The 19,027-nt window shown below is 54.9% G+C and overlaps 1 protein-coding gene across 1 annotated transcript; it reads left to right on the forward strand.

The window, feature by feature from the left end:
* Nucleotides 1-761: 761 nt before the first annotated feature.
* CERS1 (ceramide synthase 1) lies at nucleotides 762-18,910 on the forward strand. The gene is made up of 7 exons (XM_037028893.1): nucleotides 762-1,119; nucleotides 3,285-3,444; nucleotides 7,688-7,868; nucleotides 9,464-9,625; nucleotides 10,194-10,341; nucleotides 10,579-10,688; nucleotides 18,839-18,910. Exons 1-7 carry the CDS (start codon nucleotides 871-873, stop codon nucleotides 18,879-18,881), a joined length of 1,053 nt encoding a protein of 350 aa, XP_036884788.1. The 5' UTR covers nucleotides 762-870; the 3' UTR covers nucleotides 18,882-18,910.
* Nucleotides 18,911-19,027: the final 117 nt, after the last annotated feature.

A 19,027-nucleotide genomic window follows, 5' to 3' on the forward strand; every position in this document is an offset into this window, starting at 1 on the left:
GCACCTCCAAGTGTGCACTCCCTCCCTCGGCCTCCCTGCAGGCCTGTGTTAACCTGCTGCAGGGGGGTCCTGCCAGGTCCCCAGAGTCATGGAGAGCATCAGGTGGCCTGCCTTCCGGCACATCCTGGCCTCTCAGGCCCCCTCTAGAGAGCCCCGTGATGCCTGAAATCCTTATCTCACACTTGGAACCCCTACCGCCTGGGTGGATCCAGAAGAGCAGTTCCGAGAAGTTCCATACACGGGTCCCTAGTTCAACAGCCCTGTGTGGAATGGATGGCAGAGTCTCCACCGAGTGTTGCTTCATTCTTGAGTGGGCAGTGTCCTTTTAGAACGAGAGCGGAGACCTTTATTTACGCTAAACTTAATGTAGTGAGGCCACCGGATTTATCGGGTGTGTGCCCGCACTCCAGGAATAGTAAGGTCCGGGGATGGGACGGACAGACTGGAGGGCTGGTGAGGAGACAGTGCCCAGTCGAGGACACTTGCCTGCTGGTGACCACTGTGCCCCTTGTTGCGGACACAGTGTTGCGGGAGCACAGTCCCAGGAGCTCCTCGCCTGGGTTTCCCCCCACTGGAAAATGGGGCCGAGCGCGGGCCCTCCTCCAGGATGCGGCAGGACAATGCCAGGACTTAAATGCCAGTGGTCCACGCCGCTCCCGCTGGAGGTCCCAGCACCTGCCCACCCCCGGAACGAGGACGCCACGCCTGGACCGGGCGTACCCCGCCAAGGCGGAGCTTGCGTCCGCCCCGCCCCTCCGCCCCCAGGGCTCTGGCCCGCGCGCCCCAGGCCCAGCTGCGGCGCGTGACGCGGAACGCGCAGCTCCGGCGCGGTCAAACGCAGGCGGCGCAAACGGACTGTGAGCGGGCTGCATGGCGGCGGCCGGGACCACTACGGGCCCCACGGGGCCCGAGCCCATGCCGAGCTACGCGCAGCTAGTACAGCGCGGCTGGGGCAGCGCGGTGGCGGCCGCGAGGGGCTGCGTGGACTGCGGCTGGGGGCTGGCGCGCCGCGGCCTGGCGGAGCACGCGCACCTGGCGCCTCCTGAGCTGCTGCTGCTTGCCCTCTGCGCTCTCGGCTGGACTGTGCTGCGTTCGGCGGCCACCACGCGCCTCTTTCGGGTCAGTGCGGCTAGGGGTCAGTCGTGGGAGCCCCAGCTGGAAGACTGAACTGCGCCCCTTCCTGTCTTTGAGGGCTGGGTCACTGAACGTGGGAGAGCCTCGCGCTGTAGGAGCTCGGACGCAGGGTCCTGGGCTGCCACGGCCGCGTGCCCCTTTCTGTCAGTGTGGGGTGCGGGTGGGAATGGATGTCGTGGTGTGGCCGTGCTGGGGGAAGTCTGCGACGTGGGGACCCCGACACGGGTGGGTGTTCGTGATGTGAGGGAAAGCAGAGTACGACCCATTCCGTACAGAGCAGGACAGCGGGGGAGGGCTCATAGCATGGGCATGGGGAGGAGGGTGGCCCTTGGAACCCGAGGTGGAGCGGAGTCCAGGGTCTGCACGGTGGGCAGGGCTCCCTGGTCTGCTGCCGCAGGGAAGGGGCTGGAGCTGCCTGGTCGCTGCCTCACGCCTGTGTGGAATCCGTCCCTGCCTCTAGGGAAGCAAAGGCCTGGGCTCACCCGCCACACTGGTGTTCACAGCCTCTGGGAGATTCCAGAGGAATCTCTAAGCGGGGCCTGGGTCTTAAAAGCTGAGCTGTGCTGCCTCCAAGGGGCCCCGATGGAAATGTCCAGTTTCCAATGAGCCGGAGGAGGCCACCGCCCCAGCTGGAGGCTGGAAAGTGACCATGGGGGTGACATTGGTGTCTGGCCTCCCTCCCATCCTCGTGGCGGGGTCTCTTGTGGGAGCTGCTGGGAAGGTATTTGGTCCCCTAGCTCAGCTGCAACTCCACCGTGGACCAGCTGGAGTCACCCTGCCCCAGTCTGGCTGGAGGTGGCAGGGGTACAGGGACAGCGTGCCCAGCGCCAACAAAGGGGCCTTTCTCTGCTGGCCGGGAAGAGGCTGGCTCTTGTTAAGTCGGCATAGGGTGTTGTCTGGTTGCCATTGTCCCCACCCCCATCCCCACATCACGAGTAGGGAAGAGACCTCGCCTATCACCCTGCTCAGGGAGAGGAAGGGAAGTGTGACAAGGTCCTCTCCATGCTTAGTCCTGGTCCAAATTTGGGCTTTATTGCTCCCTCTTTCCCAATTTCCACCTGTGAAGTTGGAGGTCCAGTAGGATGAGGGCCAGTGCTCAGGTGGGGGATGTGGTGGCTCTGGGACTACCAGGGCAGAGTGGGCTCCCTCCCCACGTTCCTGAGGGAGCTGGGCGGGAAAAGCAAGGTTACGCCCCCCACCCCCACCCAATTTGGAATCCCAGGGGGTCGCGCTCCTGCCCTAATCCCTCCCTCACCAGTCTCTTGCCCCAATTCGAGGCTCGCCCTTCCCAAGAATAGGTGGAGGGGCTACGCGGTTCTCCAACACTCATCTTGGCAGGAGACCGGTTGCCAGGGGTTACCGGAGCTGGCTCTGGCTGTCTCCATGGCAACTGGAGGTGCTCCAGCCCCCTCAGCCTCTGGGAAGGGGGCGAGGCCTAGCCCAGCAACTCTGTAGCCCCGCCCCACCGGGGACCCCAGAGTTAAATTTCTTTGCAGCTCACCAGTGCATGCTCCCACATCCCTCATGTCTTCCCTGTTGTCCCCTAAGGTCACCGCATCTCACTGTGTCAACCATTCGCTGCTTCATTATCTTTTTTTACAAAAGAGGTAATGTCCCATGTCCTCCCCCAAATACTCCATCTTCCCCAGGTGTCTGTTCCTCTCTGGTCTCCCCAGATTCCTCCTCTGAGGCACCCTTTCCCTCAAATTTCTCACACTTGGGGTTTCACTTCCTCCAGATGCCCTCATATTCCCCTCCATGTTCTCTTTACTGGCTCACCCCCAGTCCCCTCCATGTCTTTTAATCCCTTCCTCATTGTCATACCCCCCAGCTCCCTGTGACCCCCAAGCCCCTTGATTGCCCTGTGTTGACCCCACTGACTGCCTTTGCTTTATGCCCACATGTCTCCCACCTGGCCCTCACACTTCCTTCAGTCCCCTTCCCACTCCCCTCTGCACACCTCGGCCAGACAGCTGGGTGCTAAGTTTAGCCCTTGGCAGGCGCTCGTGGGCTCTGGTTACTCAGGCGACTGTGGGTACCAGGCTGCCCCTCCCCAGCATTACCCAGGTTGGGGAATCCCTGGGCCTTAGTCTCCTCACCCTGGAGGAGCGGCTCCCCGCTCTGATGGCCACCCACCTTCTCCCCCGCAGCCCCTGGCCAAGCGGTGCCGCCTCCAGCCTAGAGATGCTGCCAAGATGCCTGAGAGCGCCTGGAAGTTCCTCTTCTATCTGGGCGCCTGGAGCTACAGTGCCTACCTGCTCTTTGGCACCGACTACCCCTTCTTTCACGACCCACCTTCTGTCTTCTATGGTAGGGTTCCTATGGTGGGAGGGGTGGTTCTGCTCTAAACGCTGAGAAGGGTACATGAGTGAGCCAGCACTCATCAGCCGTCCCATACTGGGTGATCGAGGGGCCTTTGGGACAGGAGAGGGGGCATCTGGCCCTGTTAGGTTTCAGGAAGGCATCCTAGAGGAGGTGACCCCTTGAGTGCGCCCAGGTAGGCACTCCAAGTGTCAGGAACAGCACATGCAAAGACCCTGGGGTGTGCACAGTCTTGGTGTGTGAGAATCAGAGGAAAGTGGCAGAAGTTTGAGGATTATAAAAAGCTCCCTTTGGCTGCCCTGTGAAGACAGCAAGGTCTTGGGTGAGGATGGTAGCAGGGCCCTGGAGAGAAGGGGAGGGACCAGTGTGGTTTGGACAAGCTTGGCAAAGAGATAAAAGATGGAGAGAAGTGACTGTGTCCATGGATTGGGGTAGATGTGGAGGCGGTCAAGGCCTGAGCTCTGGGTGGGATGGGCAGGAGATTGGCTGCAGGGTCCTCTATCACCAACAGGCAGGTCACCTGTGGTGGGGGGTCAGGGTCCGCTGTTCCTGTGCTGAGCACCCAGGCTGTGTATCATGGACATACTTTCTGCTATGTGACAGGAAGAGCCTGAGAGGGCTCCTGGTGGCTCCGTTAGAAGGCTGAGAATGGAGCCCCTGCATTGCAGGGTCCTGGTAACAGCGCTGGGGTTACTGGGCCCTGACTTGTCTCCATCGGACTGTGCTACTCACATGGCCATTTTCCTGTGTGCATTTCCCATGTGGTGAATTTCTAGAGGAGAGGTTTTAGCTGTCATTCAATTTTCCTTTATGCAAATGAACCATAATTGAACTCTTAAAAATTTTTAGGCATGGAGTCACCTCTGGCTTATACATTACGCTGTGTTACCATGTTTGCAAGTTACTGTGTTTTGCCATGTACAGTGTGCTCTTGTGTCCAATGTACACCCATGTTTTTGGCCTGAACTTTCAGGGGAAAAAATCCTCTATTTTAATTTTTTAATTCAATTTTTGTTATTTATATTTAGAAACAAAACCGATTATTGTATTCTAGGGTATTATTTTGCATACAGATATTGTTATTGCTTTTTTAGAGTTACACTTTTAACTCATAAGCATAAATGTAAGAATTGAAAACATTTATTTAACCCTGGCTGGTGTGGCTCAGTGGATTGAGCACCAGCCTGTGAACCAAAGGGTCACCAGTTCAGTTCCCAGTCCCGGCAGATGCCTGGGTTGTGGGCCAGAGCCCCAGGAGGGGAAGTTCGAGAGGCAACCACACATTGATGTTTTTCTCCCTCTCTTTCTCCCTTGCTTCCCCTCATTCTAAAAATAAATAAAAAATTTAAAAAACAAAACAAAAACATTTATACAGAAACAGAATGAATATTACTCATGTTTAAGGCACATCCTTATTTTTCCCTCAAAAATTTCGGCAAAAAGGTGCACATTCGACGAGGCAAAATACGGTGGCTGTTTCTTTTTTTTCTTTATTTTTTAAAAGATTTTTATTTATTCATTTTTAGAGGGGAAAGGGAGGAGAGAAGTATCAGTGTGTGGTTGCCTCTTGTGAGTCCCCTGCTGGGAACTGGCCTGCAACCCAGGGATGTGCCCTGACTGGGAATCGAACCATGATCACGTGGTTTGCAGGCCCGCACTCAATCCACTGAGCCACACCAGCCAGGGCTATTCTTTATTTAATTCTTAACTAAGGATATGTTTTTCATTGATTTGAGAGAGAGCGAGAAAGAGAAACATCAAACAGTTGCCTCCTGTACATGCCCCGGTCGGGGATCACACCCACCTTTCTGGTATAAGGGACAGTGCTCCAACCAACTGAGCCACCCGCTGGGGCAGTTAGCTGCTCGTATTTCGAGTACCAACTGTGTACCAGGCTGTGAGCAGTTCAGAGAAAACCCCCAATGGCCAGTGAAGTGCAAAATCTGTTGACAGGGATAAGCGCTGCTGAGAAAACTGGGGGAAAAGGGAGGAGTATGGGGTATCTGTGAGAGGGGGGTGGGGCATTTTCTATACCACTTGGGAATGGCCCCAGTAAGGTGACCTTTGAATGGGACCTGGAGGAGCCTAAAGCAGACAGGAAACATTCCTGGTGGATGAGGAACAGGGAGAAGCTCGCCTGGCCAGGGCACAGGGTGAGGAGGGGGCAGGTGTGCAGTGCCGGTATTTACCAGGGTCTGGGAGCAGAGGAGGGGCCTGGGTCAGGAACTGGACTCAAGGGGCCTCCAGCCTTGGGCTGAACAGAGAAGTGGTTGATTTGAGAAATGATTTAAAGGCAGAACTGTTGCCGCCAAACCAGAGGTGGATGTGAGAGGAGGGTGAGGACCACACCAGGGTCTGGGGCCCCTCAGTGAGTGAAGTCTGAATTGTACGCCCGCCTCTCCCCGCTGCCTCAGATCTGGGGCCTGAGAGACTGGAGGGCATATGCTCACCCACTGTAAGTCTTGTGTAGTAGATGGAAAATTTGGTGTCCCATTTCCACAGTGGGCCCTGCACATCAAGACACTCTGCACACCTTCCTTTTAAAGAGACAGAGAGGCACCTGACACTTGCGTGCATCTGTGGGAAGCCTCCACCGACTGCAGCGTTCTCGCCCAGCCGAGGACGGAGCTTGAGGCCGGGGGCAGGCAGCTGGCACTGTGGTTTTGCCAGCCTGCTTTGAGAAGCCTCTGGACGTGTGAAAGTCAGAGAAGATTAGAGTGAATCCGCGGGGAGTTGTGCATTTTTTATTAGATAAAATGTTCATAACATACAATTTACTATTTTAGCCAGACAGGTGAAGACAAGTACTGGGAGTCCACTTACAGGAGGTCCCTCCACTTGCAGGAGGTCCCTAGAGGAGTCGGACTGAGAGAGGCGGAACACAGGGTCACAGAGAGAGGGTCCTGGGGGGGGGGGGCCGGGGGGGGGGCAGAGCTCAACAAGGATAGAGTTTCAGTTCTGCAATGTGGAAAGAGCCCTGGAGATAGATGGCGGGGACGGGTACACAACAGTGTGCATGTACCCAATGCGACTGAGCTTAAAAACACTTAAGGAGGTTGAAGCTGACGTGACCATTCGTTCCTGGTTTCTTTCACTGAACATTGTATTTTCTAGGCTTGTCCACACTGTGGTGTGTGTCGGTGCCTTTCCTGTTTGGGGCTGAGCGATACTCCACTGTGTGGGTGGGCCACGTTGTGTTTGTCCATCCTCCTATGGGGAGTTGTATCCACTTCTTGGCTGCTGTGGCCAGTGCCCCTGTGGACGTGCACGGACAAGTACCTATTTGAGTCCCTGTTTTCAGTTCCCTGAGTGCACGCCCAGGAATGGCATTGCTGGATCATGGGGTCTGTGTCTTCACAGCCTTGGAGCCCACCATGGGGAGGGTGGACAGTCGGGAGCATGCTCGGAGGCCAGAGGAGCTGGGGCAGCGCTGGGTGCCTGGACTGGGGTGGGGGTGGGGGTGCTGAGAAAGTGAGCCAAGATGTGGGCTGAGGAGGGGCCCCCGGATAGGGATCTGAGTGTATTTTGGTTTCAGGAGGGACCGCAGCACAGGTGAAGGGCTGTCATGAGGCAGGGGCATGAGTGGAGTCTGGGGAACAGCCCCAGAGGTCATGAGGGTCTGGCTCCAGGTCCCTGAGGCAGGGGTGGAGCAGAGAAGGGGTGGCCAATGAGCAGAGAGTTCCAGGTCAATGGACAGAGCACTTGGCCACGGTGATGGGTGGAGAGGTCCTGGGAGAGGGTCAGTGTTGCCAAGAGGGTTAGACTAGACCTGCACAAAGGTGGGCACAAGTGCCAGGAGTGGATGGGGCCGTGCAGGGAGCCTGCACTCCTCAGCCTTGGCAGGGTCTGTTACCGCCGCTTCGGCTGCTCTGCCGGCAGCAGGGTGGGCCCGCAGCCTTGATCCACTTGGAAATTTGCTGGGGGCAGGGGCGGGGCCTGGAACAAGGGTGTACCACTGCTGGACAATGCCTGAAAACTAGAGAAGATGGGAAGGGCAGCCAGGGCAGGAGTAAGGACACCCTTTTCTATAATATAAAGCAGTTTTAGGAAATAATGCCTGCCCATTAAAAAAAAAACAAAACAGGTAGAAAACAGTGGCCATGAAACCTGCAGAGACACGTGGCCTGCCCTGGCATGGGGAGGACTCACGCCTGGCTTGAGAGCATGCATGGTCACCTGGGGGTTCCAGAGGCCCTGCAGGTCCCTGACAACACGGCCTGGCTCTCCCCAGACTGGACACCAGGCATGGCGGTGCCACGGGACATTGCAGCTGCCTACCTACTGCAGGGAAGCTTCTACGGCCACTCCATCTATGCCACGCTGTACATGGATGCCTGGCGGAAGGACTCCGTGGTCATGATCGTCCACCACGTGGTCACTTTGGTCCTCATCGTCTCTTCCTATGCCTTCCGGTGAGTGCCAAAGTACAGAGGGCACCGCGTGAGCAAGGGTGGGAGGCTGGCCCAGGGAAGGGGCTAATGTCTCTGGGGAGGGGCATCAGGGTGTCCGTGGGGGAGGGTCCCAGAGAGATTCCAGAGGGATGGGGTGAAAAGGTGCAGGGAGCCCCCACCCCATCCACCCTCATCCACCCCCTCCAACTCCGCCCAGATGGCACCCTTGGCCAGGTCACGTAGCCAGTGTTTCCTGAACACCTGCCACACGGCAGGTGCTGCTAGGAGCACAGCCGTGCACACGACAGACAAACGCTGGCGTCCTAGAGCCCACACATGGCCACTGAGCCTGTCCCGACTACAACCTGCTGGTTGTTTTAAAATCCACCCCAACTTCAAAGGCAAAAGGAGTGAATATATCTTGCCAGTGCCTTTGTTGTATCCGTTACATGTTGAAATGACAGTACTTTGGATATACTGAGTTAATTAGAATATATTATTTTAACTTCCCTCTATTTTTTTAAACATGGCTGATAGGAAATCTAACAGGAAGCACACACTCCTGCTCCGTTCCTGTCAGACTAGCCTCACTGTCCAGTACAGTGCTGCTGGCCACCCATGGCTATTTCAAATTTAATTAAGCTTAAATAAAATCACATTCTGTTCCATAGCCACACAACCCTCATTTCAGCTGCGCAGTGGCCACATCTGGCTGGCAACTCCCTTATTGGATAATGCAGGTTTGGAACATTCCTTTTGTTCTGGAAAATTGTATTAGCACTACTGTAGAGGGTAAACTCAGATGATAACAACCCCCCTCCTCAAAAAAAGGAAAAAGAAAGGAAAAGAAGTAACAATTTGTTTGAAGGTATTAGCTATGGAGAAAAATCAAGTGGGAGGATACGGGCTGCAGGGGTGGTGAGGGTTAGGTGGGGTCTGGGGGGACAGGAGCAAGGACGGAAGGAGGTGGAGGAAGGCCTTGTGAAGACGGGGAGGTAAGTGTCAGGTCCTGGAGACGGCACGTGCAAAGGACTTACAGCAGGAAGGCTCAATGGGGATGGACACAGGGTGGGAGAGACCCGTGGCGCCCTCCAGGCTGAATTCAGGACCCTTGGCTGAAGCAGCGGTACAGGGAGCACTGGGGAGGGATGGGGGGCGGTGGGCTTTCAGACCTCCTCAGATCCTAGTAGCAATGCTGTGTTTCCTGGGCACCTGCAGCCCACAGCAAAGTTCAGGCTAATCGTATAGACCTGGGAATGTCAGCAAGTTTACAGGGAATGGGGACACAGAGCGGTCCTGGCCTGTGAGTCAGAAATCATGGAGATGAGGAAAGATTAGAGAAGAAACTCTAATCAGGAAAGCTTCTGGGCCATGTGAGGATGGTGAGGTGGGGACGGTGAGGGCCCAGGGGTGGTGCTGCCACCAGGTGAGTACAGTCTGGGTGCTGCCGCTGAGCTGGCCCTGTGGGGAGAGGGGCAGGGCAGGTGGGCCAGGGAGGGTGGGTCTGAAAGGCAGGGAAGGTATGCTCAAGGAGCCTGTCTCCTGGGCCTCAGTGCGGGGTTTTGGACCTTCTGTGACTGGCCTTCTCGCCTCTCCTAACCTGCTTCCCTCCTCAGGTACCACAACGTGGGTGTTCTGGTGCTCTTCCTGCATGACATCAGCGACGTGCAGCTGGAGTTTACCAAGCTCAATGTTTATTTCAAGTCCCGCGGAGGCACTCACCATCCTCTGCACGCCATGGCTGCCGACCTGGGCTGCCTCAGCTTCAGCCTCAGCTGGTGAGCAGGCTGGGTAAAGGCGGGAGGGGCGGGGTTTGTGGGAAGGGGCATGCCAGGCGCGATGGAGGTAAGCTTATGAGAATGGGCGGAGCCAGATGGGGAAGGGGGGCGGCAAGGCAGTGAGGGAGGTAGGGTTTGTTGGAAGGGCAGGGTCAGACAGGGAAGGAGGTGGGCCTGGTGGGAAGGGGCAGGGCGGTCAGGGACAGAGATGGGCCTGGTAGAAGATGGTGGAGCTATGCAGGAAAGAAGGTAGGTCTGTGGGAAGAGGTGCCAGCCAAGCAAGGGGCGGAGCTTGACGAAGGAGGCAGGGCCAGTCAGGGAAGGGGTGGGGCCTGGTGAAGTGAGAGGGGCCTGGCAGGGAAGGGGAGGAGATGAATGAAGTGGGGAAGGAGCTTGGTTGGGCAGTAAAGACAGAGCAGGGGCACGTAAGGATGGGGCAACCAGACAAGGACGTGTGGGGATGAGCAGGGACAGATAGAAGAGGCCAGATGGCACTAGACAGGGACTGGGTGGGCCACCCTGCCTCTCTGGCCCCGCAGACTCCATGACCTGTTCCTCCCCACCACAGGTTCTGGTTCCGCCTCTACTGGTTCCCACTCAAGGTCCTGTATGCTACGTGCCACTGCAGCCTGCGCTCCGTGCCTGACATTCCCTTCTATTTCTTCTTCAACGCACTCCTGCTGCTTCTCACCCTCATGAACCTTTACTGGTTCCTGGTGAGTCGGCCTCCCACAGCTCCTTGCCCACCTGCTTCCTCAGCTGGGAGTCCATCCTGGTCCCCTTTCCCAGGGAAGTGGTCCAGGTGCAGGCCCTTCTCAGGCATACCCCAGGAGGGGCATGTTGGGCAACAGGAAGAGCACATGCAAAGGGCCTGCGGCAGGAGTGCATGGCCATCAGGAGGGCAGTATGGCGTAGAAAGGCTCTTTTCTCACCTGTGCCTTCCCCTCCCACAGTACATCGTGGCTTTTGCTGCCAAGGTGTTAACAGGCCAGGTACGGGAGCTGAAGGATGTACGGGAATACGATGCAGCAGAGGCCCTGAGCCCCAAGCCCAGCAAAGCTGAGTGAGTGTGGAGGGGCTGCCGCCCCGGGTTCGTTCCTTTAGCCACATCTGACAGTCTGAGCGCACACTGTGGGCGGGCCCTGGAGACACAGCAGCGGATGAAGCCATAGTGGACGCTGCCGCCGGAGCCTACGTCCAAAACAAAGACTGCAGTAAAGGCGTGGATGACGTAGCGATGGAGTTAGGTGCTATAAGGACAGATACTGAGGATGCGATAGGGAGGTCGGTGTTGGGCAGAGTGGTGAGGGGCAAGAGGCAGGGTGCTGTCAGTGATCAGCGAGGGCCGAGCCGAGTGGCTGGCGTGCTTGGTGTAGCCGGAGCAGGCAAGTGAGGGCCCTGGGGTGGTGAGGAGGGGCTGCTGGGCAGGCAGTGGCAGTGGGGAGGAGGGGCGCCACGGGGTGCCACGGGCCGCCCACAGAGCCCGTGCTCTGTCCATGCTAGTGCTCCCTAGCCCCCCAAACAGGGGATGGGATGGGAGCTGGGGGCTCAGACCCAGTCTGGCCCAGGTGGGGGTCCTAGGGAAGGAGAGAAAAAGGGGCCTCATCAGGCATCCTGGGAGCAGGGCACCTGGGACTTGTCAGCCCCGGGATGTGAGCCCAGTAGTGTCTGGAACCCCTGCCTGCACAGGAGCAAACAGAGGCAGGCAGGGGTGATAAGCAGGGTCCAGAGTGTGCAGTGCCCCAGAGGCAGCCTTGGGGGTGTTTGAGCAAGCGGGGAATCAGGGGCTGACCAGGCAGACCCCCAGTTTGGCCTCAGGGAGACAGCAGTGGCCAGCCGAGGAACAGTGGTTGTGGGGAAGCACTGGGCCCAGGCTCAGTGAGGGGGTCAGGATGGCTGGTGAGGAGGGTGAGAGGGCAGAGACCTTAAAATCCCTGGGAAAGACAGAAGAGGGGAAGCAGAAAACAAGGGCAGAGTGGGATCAAGGGAGGGCTCTCGAGGCCTGCTCAGACGGAGAAGCACTTTTCACCCACCAACTAGGGGCTACAGGCAGGGTATGCCTGGGCCAAAAGGCCAGCACCCAGGGCAGGGAGGGCTCAGACAGCGGACAGAAAGCACAGACACAAGAAGCAAGTGAGGGAACCCAGGGGCCAGATCCCAGCGCTGTTGTAGAACTGACCGAACTTGCTTTGGATGTAGGTCAAACTGAAATAAAAGAATCAAAGATGACCCAAGACTTCTGACTCAAGCTGGCATTTACCAAAATGGGAGTCAGGCAGGGCTCTGTGCCAGTGGGGGACGGGTAGGCGTCTGCTGGGGGGGATGTTTGATCATCGATGTTCAGGGGGTCATGAGTCAGGAATTCCACTGAGAAATCAGTTTAGCAAGGAGTCTGCCCGACCCTCAGAGCGTCCAGCAACAGTGGTGGCTAAGACAACTCCATGGGCAGGGGAGGAGAGGCAGCTGCTAGCCCCAAATCTAAAAATCTAAAAATCTGGAAGCTTTTCCTGCTGTGGAACGGTAAGCTTCTGGCGGACAGTCCTGGGACAGGCAAAGCCCAAGGCCACACCCCGAGCCCCGCCGGTGCTGCCCCTGCTCTGTCTCCCAGAGAGTGGCCAGAATGTGGGCTGAGGGCCTGGCACTCTGCCAGCATCCCACTAGGGTGGCAGAGCGTGCAGCACGCTGCCAGGACCGACCCCGGGGCCACCACCAGCAGAGCTCGATTCCCCATGGACGGCTAGTGTTAGTGTAAGCCGTGGTGGGCGGTCAGGATGCCTCAAAGTCACCGGGTCACAGAAAACAAGAAGACAGCGAGGACTGAATGCAGGTGTGTGTGGCGGTGGGGGGTGGGTGGCTGGGCGGGGGCCCTGGGCCAGAGGAAGGACTGCCGTGGAAAAGCTGGTGAAATCCACATCCAGTCTGCCGTTTCGTGTGTAGCAGCGTCCCCGCCTCGGTTGCTTCGTGGTGACGAATGTACCGTGGAGTTGTAAGGTGTTAGCATCCAGGGAGCTGGTGAGAGCTGCACTGGAGCTCTCTGTACTATCTTTGCAGCGGTTCTGCAGAGCTGAAATTATTCCAAAATAAAGTTTATCTAAACATTAAAAGGCATGATTGACCATCAGAAAAAGCATGGGATGTTCTGCCGCTTTCCTGAGGCTGTTGTAACCAGGACACGCAGACCAGGCGACGTCCAGCAGCAGGATGTGTTCTCTGGCAGCTCTGGAGGCCGGAAGTCGGAATCAAGGTGTCAGCGGGGGGCTCTAGCGGAGGACGCTCCCCGCCTCTTCCAGTTTCTGGGCCTCCAGGCGTCCTTGGCTGTGGCTGCATCACTCTGATCTCTGCCTCTTTCTTCACATGGCCTTCTCTTCTCTCAGGCCTTTTTTTTGTGTTAAATGCTTTCATTTGATCATATCTGCCAAGACTTTTTCCAAATAATGTCACGTTCACAAGTTCCAGAGATGTGGCCTTCTCTTTTCAGAGACCGCCATTCAGCCTACCAAAACTGAAGGCTCAGATTAGATACTGCCAAAGAAAAAAATCAGTAAATTAAAAGCTGTGAAGAAATGACCCAGAATGCAGCAAAAACAGATGGAAACAATAGCAGCTAGAACTTTAGGAATGACCTGGTCTAGCTGAATTCTAATAGGAGACAGGTGAGGAGAGATAATATGAGAAGACGTATTGCTGAGAGTTTTCCAGAAAGTGGCAAGACAGCAGTAATAAGCAAGATGAATGAAAAGGCATCCGTGCCCCAAACGTGACACAGCCGCAGAAAAGAAGAAACGACCCACGAGGCCATGACAGCCGAACAGCAGCCCAGACGCTGGGCGATGGTGGAGGAAAGCATCGCCGAGAGTGCTAACGTGAAGCGCCCAGTAACTGGGGATTTCGTACACAGTTTTAAAAACAATTCTCAAGAGATAGAAATAAACACTAAGAAGGTTATAGTTCAGAAAACAAGAAAGCTCTCTCAAGAAGTAGATTAGCAGAGAAACTGATATATGTCTGAATAAACAGTTTTTAATAAAGAGTATTTATAGAAAGGGGGGAAGGGAGGGGGAAAGCGTCGATGTGAGAAACACCGATTGGTTGTGTCCTGGACATGCTCTGACCAGGGACCAAACCTGCACCCAGGCCTGTGCCCCGACTGGGAATGGATCAAACCAGCGACCTTTTGCATTGCAGGACATCCAACTGACTGAGCCACACCGGTCAGGGCTGAATAAACATTTTAAATGCCTAATTTGAGAGAGATAAAATAATCAGAACTAAAATATTAAATATCAAATAAAATGAAATATTAAATATCAAAACAGGCCTTGGCTGGTGTAGCTCAGTGGATTGAGCTCAGGCCTGCGAACCAGACGATCGCGGTTTGATTCCCAGTCAGGGCACATGCCTGAGTTGCAGGCCAGTTCCCAGCAGGGGACTCATGAGAGGCAACCATACATTGATATTTCTCTCCCTCTCTCCTTCCCTTCCCCTCTAAAGATAAATAAATAAATAAAAATATCAAAACAGGATTGGGTTTTTTTGCAAGAGGGTGGGATTACCTTTAGGCTGTATTAGGTAGTTATGTTTTAACACTGTTGGGGTAATAAAAAACAGGTGCAAAATAAATGCAAAGGAAGGTTAGAAGAGGCAGCGTAAGTAATGCAAAATAAGAGGGCAGAATCTCAAACATGATTATTCATGTATGTTTCTTTGAATGCCTAATATCTAAAATATCTAATATCTAAAATATTAGGCATTCAAAGAAACATACATGAATAATCATGACAGTTGCGAGATTGGCTCTTTTTTCCCCCCCTGAAATCTACCTCTATCTGTTAAAAGTTAAAAGACTTCAACTCCAGGGTACATAAAAGTTGCAAGTGGAAAGCCCTGCCTGGTGTAGCTCAGTGGATTGAGCTCAGGCCTGCAAACCAGAGTATCATGGTTCGATTCCCAGTCAGGACACATGCCTATGTTGCAGGCCAGTTCCCAGCAGGGGACACACGAGAGGCAACCATACATTGATCTCTCTCTCCCTCTCTCCTTCCCTTCCCCTCTAAAGATAAATAAATTAAATCTTTTAAAAAAAGTTGCAAGTGGAAAGGGACAGGAAGAGAAATTCAGGAGTACTTTTTTTTTGCCTTAAATTTTTATTTATTGATTTGAGAGAGAAGCATTGACCTGTCGCTCCACCCATTTACGCATTGATTGGTTGATTCTTGTGTACACCCTGCCCGGGGACAGAACCCACCACCTTGGCATATTGGGACGACACTCCAACCAACGGGGCTACCTGGCCGGGTCTCAGGTGTAATTCTTGATCTGGAATGTTCCACACAGCCCTGAACAGCACAGCCCTGAACGTTGGGGTGATGGGACCATGAGAGGCACAGTTCATGCTTTATGCTGCTCACCCAGCAATTCAGAAGCAGGGCAAACAGACACTCTTTTTAAAAAACACAGAACCTTTTTCAGGTTCTGAAAGCAAGCCACAGGCGTAACTCAAAATCAGGATCTCACAGACCATAGAGATGAGAATCCAGTTAGGTTTGAAAACAGTAAGAAAATGCCAGGTGAGAACAACTTGGAGGTAATTCAGGAGAGATGAGCCAGACAACTAAGTTGCACCAGTCCTTTCCCAGCCCTGTCTGGGCTCCTGCTTCCTCCCTCTGGTTTCTCTTTTGATCCCCCCAACAACTGGGCCACTGGTCATCTGGTTGACCATCCTCCTGGACCAGTCCAGCCCCCTGGGCTGTCCCCCGTGCCCTGGTCATGACCTGGCACCTTGGTCTGAAGCTTCCTATCCCCTGAGGCTTCTGGGACCGCCACCCCCAAGGGGCCCACACCCTGTTCTGGCTCTGCTGACCCACCCGTGATACGGCGCTGCTTTGCACACTGTGTGCCAACACTGCCCCTGCTGCGTCTAGCCCATAATGAAGCGCCGTTGTGGGCTGGAGGGCCCTTGCCGATGCCTGCACAGTGCCAGCCTGCCTCCTTTTCCTTAATTCTTCCTTCTCAGCTGTTAGCTGCCATCACCATCATCCCCTTGGCCGCCAACCTGGCCTCGTGTCCCCCCCCCCAAACCAGAAGTGGGACATCCAGCCTCACTCTGGCTGGCTGCTTCAGTGGACAGTCCATCTTCCTCCAAGGTCACCATCCAGGGCCAGGGGCATCCATCCTCTTGGCTGCTCAGGACATTCTGATCAAGGAGAGACACCCCCTTTCTGCAGCCTTCTGTGCCAGCCTGGCCCACTTCTCTCCCTCCCTTTCAGCAGCACCCCTCCATTCTCGAACCCGCCCCCCTCCGGGGTCCTCCTCCCACCCCTCCCCCAGACCACTCACTCCTGTTCGGTTTCTCCAAGGCCTTCCTAGTGCTAAAACAGGGTCATTTCCCTCTCTTTCTTTCTTTTTATAATAAAAAGTTTTCTTGAGACAGAATTCACATACTATGTGATTTGTCCATTTGCTGTGTATAATGAAATGTTTTTAGTCCACAGTTGTGCAGCCATTACCATAGTTCTAGAACATTTTCATCACCCCCCAAAAGAAACCTTGCACCCAGCCCAGTACCCCCTTAACCTCTGCCAGTCTGCTCCCCACTTCTTGATGTCCTTCGCCCCACCTCCTGATGCTTCCTGCTCAGTCCCTGACTTCTAGGGCCCCTTCACTTAATCCACCCCAGCTTCCAAGTTTCCCTCCCAGCTCCCAGGGCTCCTCTGAGTGCCATTCTGTCTCCAGCATCTGCCTGACACTCTAGGCGTAATGTCATTCTTCTACAATGTCCCAAATCTGCCCTGGCTGGTGTGGCTCAGTGGATCGAGCCCGGACTATGAACCAAAGGGTAGCTGGTTCGATTCCCAGTCAGGGCACGTGCCTGGATTGTAGGTCAGGTCCACAGTAGGGAGTGTGCAACAGGCAACCACACATTGATGTTTCCCTCCCTCTCTCCCTTGTTTCCCCTCTCTCTAAAAATAAATATCTCAGATCAATGCCCATCCCCACCCAACACCACATCTCTTGAACATTTGTCCATCGCAGTGGATGGCAACTCAGCCAGAAAACCTTGGAATCTTCGGAAACCCTGGGAAGCCCCCTGCTCCCCTTCGCCTCCTCATTCTCCAGGAAACATCCAGAATCCATCCAAGTTACTGGCTGCCCTCATCTCTGCCCTCCCCTCAACACCTTCCTCCCTCCCCTGACTCTTTCCCACAGTGGTGCACTGAGAAGTCTAACTCTGATACCTAGGGAGGCCAACCTCCCCTCCACTGAAGAAACACTAATGAAGGAGGGGTACTTGGAAACGTGTATAAAACAATTTGGAATCACCAGGAAACTGATAAAAAGGCACGGGGGCAGAGGAATTGATCCCTGAAAGCATTAAACTTACTATGAAAGTACAGGAATTAACCTTGGCTGGTGTGGCTCAGTTGGTTGGGCATTGTCCCGTGGACCAAAAGTTGCAGGTTTGATTCCTGGTCAGGGCAGGTGCCTGGGTTGCGGGTTCAGTCCCCGGTTGGGGCACAGGGGGTGTGGTTGGGGTGCAGGAATGTATGTAAGAGGTAGCCAATTGATGTTTCTCACATCAATGTTTCTCTCCCTCTTCCTCCCCCCCTTCCCTTCTCTCTCTCAAATCAATAAGCACATCCTTGGGTGAGGATAAAAAAAAAGTACAGGAATTAAAACTGTGTGGGAACAGAGCCAATTCACGCTTGAGCAAATAAAAGGTCACCAGGAGGGAAGGAAGGACTATTGGAACATGGTGGGGACACTTGGTGACCATCTGGAGATTACCTTGTATCAGCCCTGGGGCAAACTCTGATGGATCAAAGATGTCACAGAAGTGGAAACTGTGAACTCCAACTAGAGCCATAAATGGGACACCGTGTTCTGTAGCAAACTGAACTATGTAGAAGAACTGTCCAAAAGCCAAGAACCTCCTCCTTCTGCGTTGTCTAAGGACCGACAGGCAAAGCCAAAAGACAACCGTCACACGGAGATCTTGTGGGGCTTATCTGTAACCTCACAGATAAGATGCTCCTGCTGGTTCATCGAGAGAAGGAGGGGTGACCCACAGGGAAGAGCAGCAAGGACAGGATTAGTGTGCTCCCAGGGGGACAGCCAACCCAAGGGAAGGACAAATGAAAGTGACCGAGACCATCTTCCCCAGGCAAGTCTCCATTCTAATGTGAGAGGGTGTCTGTTAGTGTCTGTAAGACGACCCCCCAGGAGTGACTAGGGTCGAGTATGGTTTTTTTACACTTTCCGATGTCTGGATCATGAGAACATATTACTAGCTCAGAAAACTTATGTAAACTAGATTGTAGAGCTCACTTCTACAGAGACCAGTAGACTGTGTACAAAGGCATAAGGAGTTCCTGTAAGTGGGAACAGGAGTGGCCAATGGCCACGGCATTAGGCTGCACTGAGATGGCATCTGGGGACCAGCTGACCAGTTAACAGGATGAACTCTGAGCTTTGGCCCAGGTGATGAGGAGGGGGGGGGCAGTCAGGTGGGCCCAGACACCACAGGGCACAGGTTCCCTCCCCTCCCCCTGGCCCCGCCCTTGCAGAAGCTCGGAGACTAGCAGGAAAAGTGGAGTTTGTGGAGCGGAGCAGTGTGCACAGGAGAGTCCTGAAAGTGTCACATGTTTGGAAAATCGAAGACATCTTTATAGAAGTTTGAAATATGCAAACCACGCATATTTAGAATTTAGGGGCATTTCTGTGGGATCTTAAGCTGGACACTTAGTATATTGATGAGTTTTAAAATATCAAGCAACTTGTTCTAAAAACATGAAATGAAAGTAAGAGCTGCAGCAGTGTAGATGGACAGTGGGTGGTGAAGGATGGGCAGGGAAACCTGTCCTGATGGGACTGTGAGCCAGCTAGGGCCACTGGAGCAGGGAGGGCTGCCCTGGACGGTGGCAGGGGCCTCTGGCCAGTTCTGCATTTTGGGGAGGGGTGGAGGATAAAAAGTGCAGGATTAATCTAGGTTGAGGCGGTGGGGTTATGTCAGGCAGAGGTGGGAACATGGCATTTGCTCTCCAGTGGCTGCCCGGGGCCAGCGGGGGAAGGAAAGGGGGAGGGGAGGGTTTAATTATGGGGAGAAGCCAAAGAGCTGGGCTGGAAAAAGGGATGTGGACCGCAAGGTGGACTGGATGGGATACGTGGGGGCGTGGGACCCCTAGGCTAACTCCTAGGCTGGGTTCTGGCCAACAGGAAGCCGCTGAGGAACGGTTTGGTGAAGGAGAAGTGCTTCTGAACTCTTTGACTCCCGCCCGACCCCCAGGACACAGCCCCGCCCAACCCGGCCCCCTGGGATGGCTATGCTGCTCCCCCTGACCCGCAGCTGGTCCAGTCCCGCCCCTCCCGGCCCGGGCCACTCCTGTGACCCTGGCCCCCAACTCC

The sequence above is a fragment of the Sturnira hondurensis genome, unplaced genomic scaffold (genome assembly GCF_014824575.4).
Source record: "Sturnira hondurensis isolate 20B ecotype Veracruz unplaced genomic scaffold, ASM1482457v3 Scaffold0020119, whole genome shotgun sequence".
Taxonomy (NCBI): domain Eukaryota; kingdom Metazoa; phylum Chordata; class Mammalia; order Chiroptera; family Phyllostomidae; genus Sturnira; species Sturnira hondurensis.